Source organism: Sorex araneus, chromosome 1 (genome assembly GCF_027595985.1).
Source record: "Sorex araneus isolate mSorAra2 chromosome 1, mSorAra2.pri, whole genome shotgun sequence".
NCBI classification, from domain to species: Eukaryota; Metazoa; Chordata; class Mammalia; order Eulipotyphla; family Soricidae; genus Sorex; species Sorex araneus.
The window spans coordinates 267,820,276-267,832,960 of record NC_073302.1 but is presented as its reverse complement, the minus strand read 5'-3'; the positions used below and the strand labels follow the sequence as shown (position 1 = coordinate 267,832,960).

The window sequence follows — 12,685 nt, the reverse complement described above, 5'->3', positions numbered from 1 at the left end:
CTTATTAGTAACTTTAATTCCCATTTACAAGTAGTGTCTATTTTTCCTTACAGATTGGCCTTTTCATGTATTTGGGAAATGAATCACAATGCTGAAATTCTAAAAACTAGGTTTACCAAAAGTGCCATTAATTCAAAGGTTAGTTTTATGGTTAAAAATGAATATTTTTATTATATATTACTCCAGTTGTGTTTTAGATTGTTTTTAAAAGTTTATGCTTTATTCATTTTTTTTCTTCAAATTCAAGGATTTCTGCTGAAAACCTTTTTTTCCCAATTAGCTACTGCTTGTGATAGCATTAAGAACTGTAGTTCAGTGTCCTGATTTGAGAAGACCAACTAACTTTTCTCCACAATACAGGAACTCTATTATTTTAAGTTATCATAACTTAAAACTGGCTAGTGTTTTTGTTTTTTGTTAGTTTATAATACTTTTAGTTATTTTCTGGATTGGGGGCCACCCCTGGCAGTGCTCAGGGGTTCCTCCTGGCTCTGTAGTCAGGAATTACTCTTGGTGGGCCCAGGGGATTGAACCTGGGTTTTTGGCCACATGCAAGGCTAGATTCCTACCCGGTGTACTATCATTCAGGCCCCCGGTTAGTTTTTTTTTTTAAGTCGGCATGTAGAACATCTTTTGTCTTCTTTTCTCCCAGCAATAACATATAATATAGTTGGATTCTGGCAGAACTAGGCTGAGATCTGGGTGCAGAGTAGATCCAGATGCCTTTCTCATCGGGTTCCTTTCTTTGTATCCCTGATGCCAGCGCTTGACCCCAGGGCTGAACTCTCGCACTCAGCAGCCTCTTCCTTCTTTTTAGTGCTTTTCCCTTCTAGTACTTAGTTTACTAGAACAGTTCTTCTGAGGTTTCCTAAGCTCTTGTTCTTCATATAATTAGCTTTCCAAATTTATCTTTTCTACTAGGAACCAAAAGATGATTTCTGTTAAATATTCACTAAGGTTTCTGTTGTTCTTTTTTTTTTTTTGCTTTTTGGGTGACACCCAGCGATGCTCAGGGGTCACTCCTGGCTTTGCACTCAGGAATTACCCCTGGCTGTGCTCAGGGGACCATATGGGATGCTGGGAATCGAACCCGGGTCGGCCTTGTGCAAGGCAAACGCCCTACCCGCTGTGCTATCACTCCACCCCCTGTTCTTTTTTTCTTATTTGCAGGGTGTGTGGGGAGGGGTTGGGTTTGCTTTCCCAAGATTCTGATTATGATCTGCATCTTTCTTATGCTATTATGATACTTAAATGAGGAACAGCTTTTTTGTTTTTCTTTTCGGATCACACCCAGCAATGCACAGGGGTTACTCCTGCCTCTACACTCAGGAATTACTCCTGGTGTTGCTGGGGGACCATATGGGATTCTGGGAATCAAACCTGGGTCGGCTGCGTGCAAGGGAAACACCCAGTCCCCGGAAACAGCTCTTTTTTTAAAAGTAAACTTAAACATGAGAAAGGATCTTAGTTTTGTATTTTAATTTAGCATTACCTTAATGTTTCTGCATTAAAATATGAAAGTAATTTTATTTTATTTATTTATTTATTTATTATTTATTTTTTCTTTTTGGGTCACACCCGGCAATGCACAGGGGTTACTCCTGGCTCTGCACTCAGGAATTACCCCTGGCCGTGCTCAGGGCACCATATGGGATGCTGGGATTTGAACCCGGGTCGGCCGCGTGCAAGGCAAACGCCCTACCCGCTGTGCTATCTCTCCAGCCCCCAAAAAATATGAAAGTATTTTTAAACTCTAATAATGTTTTTTCTTTAAGTTTGCTAATGGTTCAGATAAAATTTATTAACCAGAAATCACAGGTGGGTAGTATAATATGTTTGTGTGTGTACACACACACATACATAATTTCTTATTGATTTTAGGTTTCAGTTTTTCTGCAGTCACTAAATTTTAATCATGTGTGAGTGATATTGATATATGGTTCCTTCAATAGGCTTCCCTGACATATGCAGAAGCTCAGATGAGAATTGATTCAGCATCTATGAATGATGACATTACCACAAGTCTCCGTGGACTAAACAAACTAGCAAAAATTTTGAAAAAAAGAAGAATTGAGAAAGGGTACATTTCAAATACCTGTTTAAATGTCTTAATTCCTTTGTGTTGTATCACGTATAGCAGTGAGATCGTAGGATGAACAGACACAAGAAATAGCCTATTTCTTTTATTAATTTTGGGTTAGCAGCATTTATCTTGAATTTCTTTACTTGTACTTTGTTGAGCTAACAATGGATTTGTCAGGATTCTTCAAGTCTCAGAATGCATAACCATAAGCCAGGCATCAGAACTAAGCGCATGTAAAGATAATCTTTAGAAGGTTTGTTTTAGAAACAATGAATAAAATGCAAATTGAAGCCATACTCATTGGTTTCCAAGTAAAACATGTAGGGGCTGGAGAGGTTCATGAAAGGTGAGAGTTTGATCCCCAACACTGAATGCTGCCCCTCCTGCACCTCGCCCCATAGCCGTGTGGCCTTGGATGGTGTGTGCAGTGAACGGTCAGTGTCACATAGGGTGGACGTCACCAGCCAGGTCCTCTTACATACCCCTATTAAAAAAATACAACATGGAAGTTTCGAGTTATAGCATAGCTTCTCCCAATTGAGTCAGGAGTTCTTAATTTTAGAAAAGTCATGCTGCCAACGTTTAAAGAACCATTTCCTGTCATATCTGTCACATCTGTCATTTGCTCACAAGTAACTCGCCTCTTTGATTTTTGTTTAGCGCCCTGACACTTTCTTCTCCAGAAGTTCGATTCCACATGGACAGTGAAACTCATGATCCTATAGATCTGCAGACCAAGGAGCTTAGGTATGCTTCATCTTGATGGGCAGTAGATAGCAGTTGGACTTGAATGTCTCTCTTCTTAACGAGACATACCAAAAGTATCTACATCTAGTGATCGTGATTTGTGTATTTATATAGCTATTTTTGACTCTTGATGTTTATTTATTTATTTGTTTGTTTGTTTATTTTTTGCTTTTTGGGTCACACCCGGCAATGCTCAGGGATTACTCCTGGTTCTGCACTCAGGAATTACTCCTGGCAGTGCTTAGGGGATCATATGGGATGCTGGGAATCGAACCTGGGCCTTGTGCAAGGCAAATGCCCTACATGCTGTGCTGTCTCTCCAGCCCCTCTTGATGTATTTTATGTTACGTAAATTTATACTTTTAAAATTAGGATTAGGATTATGATAAAAAGATGTTAATTTGTATTATTTTGGATTCTTGGAAGAGGGGGCAATATGTTGGTGAAAAATCCTAATTTTTATGTTTGTTTTGGGGCCACACACCAGCTGTACTCGGCGCTTACTCCTGGCTCCACCTTAGGGATCACTCCTGGTGGTGCTCAGGGTACCATATGCAGAGCCACAGATCGAACCCAGGTTAGCTGTGTGTGCAAGGCAAGCAACCTGCCCACTTCACTCTCACTTCAACCCCAGTTCTAATTTATTCAGCCAAACTTTGTACAGTCTTAGTAGTTTACAGTTCTTCTTAATGAACTTTTTATAAAATGAATTTATTGTTAAATAAAAAATCTTTCCACCTAAGTGAAAGGAAGTAAACAAATGTTATATTTTCAACTTCATATGTTACTAAAATTAGCTTAGCTATTCTGGTTTTTTTTTTTTTTTTTTGGTGTGATACCTGGGCTGTTCCAGCATATGTCATTTACTCATGCGGTGATGGTAGTAATAAGAGGTGGTTAACATAGTAGCGGAGAAATGAAAAGAATTGTAGGTTCTTAAGAATACCCATGTGCAAGGGATGCTTCTGGACCCCCAAAGTCACCACCCAGTTAAAAATTTAACTCCAGCTGTATCACTCCATTCAGAATTCTAAAATTCCTGGAGGGATATCTCGAACCCTACAACACTGATGCACCAGGAGTAGCACACCACATTGGATGGGATGTAAAGTAGAAGGCAGCCAGTCTCAATTAAGAAAACATTAACACACAAGGCTTAACCTGTAGTAACACGTTTAGTAATCTCTTATACAAGGGCTTAATGGCTGCAGGGTGAGATAGAACCGTTGTCACACACTTTCTTCTAAGGAAACCTTTCTTGATTATTGTTAGCAAATTATTCATAACAAGCAATATAAGATGAAATTATTTAGGGCCTGCTATTGGGACAAGAAGCTTGAGGAATGGTTGGGAAAATTGGAAATAATGGTGGTAGGAAGGTGCAATGGTTCTGGGATTGGTGTTGGAATATTGAATGTAACAAATCACAAATGACTTTATAGACTATAAAAATAATTTTATAAAAAAGAATATACATGTACCATACACTTGATTCTTCATAGGAAGTATTGCCATGGTTTTGTTGGTAGAAAAGATGGCCTGTGAATAAATGTAACAAGCCTTCCCGGACTCTCTTTTCTTATATAATGGTTTTCACTGGCAGAGAAACAAACTCCATGGTGGAAGAGTTCATGTTACTCGCCAATATTTCTGTTGCAAAAAAAATTCATGAAGAATTTTCTGAACACGCTCTACTTCGAAAACATCCTGCTCCCCCTCCATCAAATTACGAAATTCTTGTGAAAGCAGCTAAATCGAAGGTAAGGTTCTGAAACTGAGATGTCATCAGTGTCTACACTGTGTTCATTTCTCCATAAAAATTTTATTTCTGTATGTTCATTGCTCCTTTGATTAAATACACACATTCTAACTTGGGTAGACTCACTTCTTCAATAGTAGAATAATTTGTGTAATGGAAGTTCTTTAATGTCTTTAATGAACACCCTGTGGGGTTTTTGTTTATTTTTTGTTGCTTTTTTTCCGGGGGAGGGGGGGTGTTTGAGTCACACACAGCGATGCTCAGGGATTACTCCTGGCTCTACACTCAGAAACCATTCCTAGCAGAAATCACTCTGGGGGACCATATGGGATACCGGAGATTGAACCCAGGTCGGCCTCATGCACGGCGACTGCAGCTCTACCCGCTGTACTATCACTCTGGCCCCTAAAGAACACCCTGTAAGGTGAGAGAGAAAGTACAGAGGATAAGAGGGTAGGGCGCTTGCAGCTGAGCCAGGCTCAGTAGCTGGTGCCTTGTATGGTCCCCTCAACTCTGAGCCAGGAGGACCTTCTAATCACCACGGGGTGTAAACGTAAGTCTTCCCCCATCTCTAAATTTCAAAACTAAAGAGCACACTATATACTGATGTCAGATGTTTCAGACTATTTTTGCAGTGTCTTGTTCAAGGTACTAATTTTTTTCATATGCCTCTATGTACACATTTTATCCCTGTGTAACATCATTTTATTCCTGTGTGACATCATTTCATCTGATGAGATTTACAAGTCATTTTTTTTCTCATTTACCTTTAAGTTATTTAAACCCCAAGTAGTTTTAATAATATATAATAAATTGCATATGTGGAAAAAGGGAAAAGCATAGAAGGGCATGTAATACCATTCCCCCACCTCTGGTTAGTAGGTTTTTATATAGTAGGTAGAATTAACCACAGGTATTACATTGTTTTTCCCTTAGTTGTTTAGGTTTCCTTTTTTTAACCGCAGAGAGCTTTAAGGATCATCATTGGATCTTTGTATTAGATGTGTTACTTAAAGGCTCCATTTTATTCTGCGAAATGTCTTTTGCTGGTTCTGTGATCATATGTACATCACAGTGTGTAATTAAATGAACCTAGACGGATAGCTTATGACCCAGTCTCAGTGGTCCGACCTGTCAGAGACAACCATTATGTCTAACGCCTGTCAGTTAAACTTGAGGGTACACATAACTGGTCTCATCGGAGGGCATTGGTTTCTGGCTTGGCTCAAAACCTTATTGGGCACAATCCGAATCAGTCAGCCTGCCAGGCTTCTGCCCCATGCTCACACAGGAAGTTGGTGGAGTTTCTCTTACCCTGTTTCTTCCTAAGACTTGAGCAGAGTCAGGAATATTGCAGTGTTTTGGTCACATTTCTCAGAGGAAAATTGCTAAATTTGTATTGAATTGTTAAAATTATAGTGACTAAGTTTTGTCCTTGGCTTTTGGCTTTCACTGCTACTATAATCTGCAAAGAAAAATTCAGAATTGCAGGTTCCAGATGTGCTTGGATTTTTCTTTTCCTCAACCAAAATTAGGAAAGCACTCACTGATCTTTAGGAAACACTATTACTATTACTACTACTACTACTACTACTATAACTACCAGTACCACCATTATTGTCATTTCCCCTTTGGAACTTTTTGAAAATATATCATAATGCTGGTACTTAAGTGCCTTTAAATAATTCAAAAAGTTTTAAGCTTTGTTGTGCAATACTATTACTTTTTATATATTTATTTTTAATTTTTCTCGGCTAAGAATAAAATGCATTAATGTCCTGGCAAAAACACCATGTTATTTAGTCTATTTTAAACAATGGTACTGGTTTTATTTGAAATGGTACTGGTTTTATTTGAAATGCTTCTTATGCATTATTGTTTTTTTTCTTTTATTTCACAGAATTTGGAAATTAAGACTGATACAGCCAAGTCTTTGGCGGACTCCCTGGACAAAGCTGATTCCCCTATTTTCCCATATCTCAACACGCTGTTAAGAATATTGGCCACTCGCTGTATGATGCAAGCAGTGTACTTCTGCTCTGGAATGGATAATGATTTTCATCACTATGGCTTAGCATCCCCAATCTATACACATTTTACCTCGCCAATCAGAAGGTACTTTTTATTTGTCCTTTAAAATTGAAGGAGGTGGAAAAGTTATTTGAATTTTAAAAGGGCGTTTTAATGCTACTGGAGTAAGCAATTTTTTCCCCCTCTGTATATTAAGGTATGCAGACATCATTGTTCACCGATTGTTGGCTGTAGCTATTGGAGCTGACTGTACTTACCCAGAACTGACAGACAAGCACAAGCTCGCGGAATTATGCAAAAATCTCAATTTCCGTCACAAAATGGCTCAGTACGCTCAGCGAGCTTCCGTGGCTTTCCACACCCAGGTAAGTGTGGATAGTGTTAGAGGAGGTCACAGTTCCTTCACTTGATATTTGATTTTAATTCTTCTCTTAATTTCAAGATATTTTGCAAAGTCCTTAAGGTTGTATTGTATTTTACAGTTATTTTTCAAAAGCAAAGGAATAGTGAGTGAAGAAGCGTATATTCTATTTGTAAGAAAGAATGCAATTGTGGTGTTAATTCCAAAATATGGTTTAGAAGGTACAGTCTTTTTTGAAGAAAAGGACAAACCAAAGCCACGACTTATTTATGATGATGAGGTCAGTATTTTCTAGTTTACTTGGGACAGTGGGGGCTGGGGGGGTTCGCTTTTTCCTTGTGAGGTTGCAGAATGTACCTAAAAATAGAGACCTTAAATTACAGGCTTTTTAGTCGGCAAAATTTAATTATGACAGCTAATCTTAGTCATTTCATTCATAGTTTCTCACCTCAGAGTGGCCTCCTACAATATAGGGTGTGTGTGTGTGTGTGTGTGTGTGTGTGTGTGTGTGTGTGTGTGTGTGGCAAAATTTAATTATGACAGCTAATCTTAGTCATTTCACTCATACTTTCTCACCTCACAGTGGCCTTCTACAATATAGGGCTCCGTGTGTGTGTGTGTGTGTGTGTGTGTGTGTGTGTGTGTGTGTGTGTGTGTGTATGGTGTGTGTATGTGTGTGTGTGTATACAAATGTTGCCTTAGATTGCCTTTTTTTTACACCCTATAAGGAAAACTTGAACATTTTGCCTTCAGTAGATGAATGGGATGGGTCAATAAAAAGAATGAATGACTGCTTAGAGCTAAGGACCAGGAATTTTTAAAACCTTTTTTCAAACTGTGTGAGCCACCCCCTACTCCCTAACTTGGTAGAACTCCAGTCTGATAGACTCAGCTTTCGGTGCCTTGTGCTCTCAACTCAGCCAGTAGGGCAAGAATCCTGAGGTTATCAACGAACTTCCACAAAAGGAGGTCAGAACTTTGTGAGTTGCTTTGTTACACTGAACACCTTATTAAATACGGAAATAAGCTTTGTTTAAACTTTAATTTTAAACAGTAAAGACTGTGAATGTACAAAAGCAATTAAGACAGCAAAATATTTTGTTTAGGTACCTTCACTTAAAATAGAAGACACGGTGTTCCATATATTTGATAAAGTTAAAGTGAAAATCATGTTAGACTCATCTAATCTCCAGCATCAGAAAATCCGAATGTCCTTGGTAGAACCACAGGTAAGACTTGCTTTTTTCTGCCTTGTTATGATGGAATAAATGACTTTTCCCACCCTTAAAGAGAGCAGTCGACCAAATAAGTTTGTGACCCTCTGCTCCAGACTCTGGGGTCCCAGACCTGTGATTTGTGACACACTTGGTACTTAAAGCAGAGCTTTTTTGGATTTCTTTCCCTCTTTGTGGGGGAAGAATGGAGTGGTCCACAGTTGCTGATGCTCAGGGGCTCTTCCTGACTGCTCAGAGGACCATAAGGTGCCAGGTATTAAACTGGCTGGCTCCCTCTGACCCTCTTTTCAATTTCTTGCCTGGTTCTTTTTCTCTTTGTATCCGTTTTGAATTCCACACATTGGAAGATTAGGCATGAATGTTTTGCCTATGAGGACTTTTTCCTTTGGGTCAGAGCTACACCCTGAGTTGCTCAGGGGCTATTCCTAGCTTTGTCCATGTGCTGCCAGGGGTCCTGCCCGGGTCTCCTACATACATTACAGATGCCCAGTCTCAGTTTTCTTCCCTGGCCTGGGCTTGGTTTTGACTGATATTGCACCAGCGTGCCCGGAGCCCTGATGCTGACAGCCAGTGGCTCAGAGGGGGATACGGGAGGCCTTTCATCGAACACACTTCACAGATGATCTGCTTCTTGTTTACTTGAGATCACATCTAAATGTTCAAGACTCTTAGATATTTCTAAACTCCAGGTACTTTGTGGGTAAAATATATGTACATTGTTTGGGAAATGACCATCCCTCTTCCCTACCTCTCTGTTCACTTTTGAACTTGATAGTGTGTTTGAACTTCTGCTTTTGAATTTGATAGTGTTCACAAGTAGGAGAATCATATTTTTGTCCTTATTGTATGCTTTTACTCATCTTGTTTTTTTTTTTTCCCCGTTTGCCTTACTTTAGATTCCAGGAGTAAGCATTCCTGCTGATGCTTTAAATGTGGACACTAATGAGCCAGAGAAAAAGAAAAAGAAGCTTGAAAAATAGCTACAACCGACAAAGAAACATCAGAGATTGGTTTCCTCTTTAATAAGAAACACTTGAGACCATTTTTGATTCTAAGAAGCGTGTGGTAGTTTGTTACTTTTAAGTACATTTTAATAATTTTAAAATTTGCATTTTTATTGAATTGTTGGCTGTGTCTATCCCATCATGCCGCTTCATTTCTGAGCAGAACTGTTGATGCAGGAAAATTCAATTGAATATCTATCACTTACATGGTGACAGGACAGCACCTTCAGGTCTGAAAAGATCATTTAAATGGTATAGCCGTCTGCTCATTGAAGAGCAGATTAATTTTACATAAGCAATTTGATTATTTAATATTGATAGGGGGGAAAAAACCTATCATTTTCCCATGGAGGAAAACAGATTATTTTTAGAAGCTACGAACAATCTGTTCTTTATAAATCTTGAAAGCTGTCAGTGCTTGATATGGCAGATTTGAGATTTTAAGACAATGAAGTCAAGATCTGTCAAAGGATTCAGTATTTAATTTCCTTTGTCAGCTTTAATTTAACTAACTTTCATTAAGTGCTCACTTTGTTAAAAAGCCTTCTGCATCTTATTAGTGGTCTTTGAAAAACTGGGTGTTTGGGAATTGGATGTTGTAGAAAGAAAAGAAATAGGATATTTTGATCTATGTGAGAAAGTAGTTTCTTTAATACTGGGAAATCAGTGTAATCATCCTTTTGACCTCCAGTTCAGCTTTCTCACTAAATAAGACATTAAGCTCGAAGGATAGAGATGACACATCAAGGACCGGAAAGTTGGTACAGCGGGTAGGGCGCTTGCTTTGCACGCTGTGACCTGGGTCCGATCCCTAGCGAACCATATGTCCCCCCCCCCCCCCATCCACGGCAGGAGTGATCCCTAAGCACAGAACCAGGAGTAAACTGCTGATAGTGGCCCCAAAAAGAAACTCTCTATCAGAGATTCCTAAACTTAACCTCTCCTTTTTTAGTGAAAAAAAAAAATCTGATTATCACCCCAAAACTTGCATTTTTACTTGAATTATCAGAAAGCAACCTCTCCCCAGTTATATGCTCTCACCGCCCTTATAAATAACATCATCCCCACCACCCCCTGCCCTTTATAAATCACACCATATGAAGTAGAGGGGTAGAGATAGTGGTCAGGCTGAGGGCATGCGGGACTCCTGGGGTGGATCGCCAGCACTGAGCACTGCCAGAAACAACCCTGGAACATTGAGTGGAATTCCCAAGAACCAGCAGGGTGATACCTAAGCAGAGCGCTAGGAGTAGCTCCCCCAGCACCCCCAGGCGGGGCCCCTAACCTCCCCTAATAAAACCCTAAAAAAACAACAACAAAAGTCAATGCATAATGTTCTTTCCTCAACTGCACATATATCATTATATAGTAAAAAGTGGTAATTGGGTAAGGACATACTAAGAACAGATTCAAAACATCATTTGGTGAGCCAGAGCGACTGCTCCCTTTCCTTATCCACAGGTATTAGTAACAAATACCGTTTTGTTGGATTTCCAAAATATTTTTGATACTGTTACTGTAGAAATTTTTATGTTTGAATTTGGATGGTGCTGAAGATCAAACCCAGGACCTCCCATATGCTCGGAGAGTGCTCGACTGCTGAGCCAACACCCAGGCCTTGCTTAGTAGGTTTCCACAATACCGAGTAGGTCCAGATCGCCAATACAGATGCCAGGTGCTTGCTTCACATCTGGCCAGCCCAGGTTCGATTCCCAGCACCGCATATAGTCCCCTGAGCATTACCAGAAATAAGCCCTCTGCACTTCTGGTGTGATCCAAAAACCAAACAAATAAAACAATACAGTGTACTGAGCTCATCACCAGTCAAGCAATTCATCTCCAATGAGAAAAGCCTGGCAAATACTTGAGCAAGTATATTTAATGGAGATAATTACAATGTACAGTACTGAAGAATTGGTACATGATTGGCCAGTTTGCTGTTACCAAAAAATCTGTATACTGAAACAGAACTTGGGTCTGTTTAAGAAAGCTGACGCTTGGTCCTCTTGGGTCACAGCAAATGAATTCACACATGCAAATAGAAATTGGTTAGCCTTCTCTGTAAAGTGCCCGACACTGAGGTTGTGTAGACCATACCATCTGGTACAACCATAATACCAGCGCTGGACAGAAGAAAGAAGCGTGGCGATAGCCTAACCAGAATCACATTTATGGCCATGGCCACTGAAGTATAGTTTTTGAGTCACAAAGCATTAGCTTCATGATTTCCTCACCGCCTAAAGTGAAGTTGGTATCAAGTGAGTTGATGGGGAAGATAAATGATGTTGCCAAGTGACACAAAGCTGGATCTGCTTCAGGTTTCCCTTGTGCCTCACGAGGAAGACCATAGCGGGGTGTGAGTCTCGAGTAGTTGAAGACAAGCAGAAAACCTGGTTCCACCGGGGCCTCTTCCTTGATGCTCACAAATGCCCCTGTTGCCTTTCTTACGCCAAGCGGCTCACGTGGATGTGGAAGATAGTTTTGAAATTTTTGTTGTAGTTTAGGTAACATGTTTACAATCATGTTTATCTTTGTCATCTTGGTGACACCATCACCATCACTGAAGTGCCCCAAGAGCCCCCCTCATCCCCATCTCCCCACCCCACCCCCATGCCCCACCTCAGCAGGCTGCATGTCACAAAGGCCAAGAACATGACGTCATTCTCCATTCCCTTTCTTTTGCCTTTCTGTACACCAGATAAGAGTGATTCCGTTACTTGTCCTCCCTCTGACTTCATGTAACAGTGCCCTCCGGTTCCATCCAAGTGGCAGCAGACAGCAAGCTTTCATCTTTTTTTGTGCCGTGGAACAGTTCTCTTAAAAATCTCATGAGCTAGGACTGTTAGACCTGCTCAACAGATGATGAGCGTACTGGTTGTTCTAATGCCTGGGTCTTGTAGTATGTGACAGGAGAGATTCAAATTCAAGTTATAATCACTGTTTTTGTTCCTTATTTCTTGACCTATTTATAACACACAGCCAGGGAAGCTTCTTCTGGATCTACAGTTGTTTTGATCTCATAATGAGCCTGGGATTATATAAATATGAAAGGGGGATTAAGTACTCAGTGAAGATCTTTTTAGCAGCTGTCTGGAAGCTTTTGTCTTTGTTAGTGGGGGTGAGGAATGGGGATGAGAGAATGGAAAGAAGAAAGGGGAAGGAGTACTCTTACAAGTTGCAAAAAAGGAAGAAAATGTCACAATAATAACTTCTCAGGGCTGCAATGAATTGATTCCGTTTTGAATGAGGCAGCTTTTTAAAAGGTGATTTGTAAACAAATGTTTTCAAAAGTAGAGTATTTCTAAGAAATACTTATTAGCATCGTTATGTTTCGTTTTGGTTTTAGAGGGCTTAGGGGGGCTGGGGAGAGGGGTTGTGTAGATTGGGTCACACCTGGCTGTGCTCAGGGCTTATTCCTCAGAGCCTGGGAACTATATGGTGTTCCAGGGGTAGACCACCTGCAAT

At 40.0% G+C, this 12,685-nt stretch overlaps 1 protein-coding gene across 2 annotated transcripts in view; it reads left to right on the top strand.

Moving 5' to 3' along the window:
- The window catches only part of DIS3 (DIS3 homolog, exosome endoribonuclease and 3'-5' exoribonuclease), a 29,359-nt gene extending 18,885 nt beyond the window's left edge, over positions 1-10,474 (top strand). For both annotated transcript variants that reach the window (XM_004604004.3, XM_004604005.3), the window contains exons 13-21: positions 54-138; positions 1,953-2,080; positions 2,744-2,830; positions 4,434-4,590; positions 6,490-6,704; positions 6,817-6,985; positions 7,103-7,261; positions 8,088-8,210; positions 9,113-10,474. In XM_004604004.3, the coding sequence (XP_004604061.2) occupies positions 54-138; positions 1,953-2,080; positions 2,744-2,830; positions 4,434-4,590; positions 6,490-6,704; positions 6,817-6,985; positions 7,103-7,261; positions 8,088-8,210; positions 9,113-9,196 (1,207 nt within the window). In that variant the 3' untranslated portion in view covers positions 9,197-10,474. The remainder of the gene's footprint in view (positions 1-53; positions 139-1,952; positions 2,081-2,743; positions 2,831-4,433; positions 4,591-6,489; positions 6,705-6,816; positions 6,986-7,102; positions 7,262-8,087; positions 8,211-9,112) is intronic.
- The last annotated feature ends 2,211 nt before the right edge of the window (positions 10,475-12,685 follow it).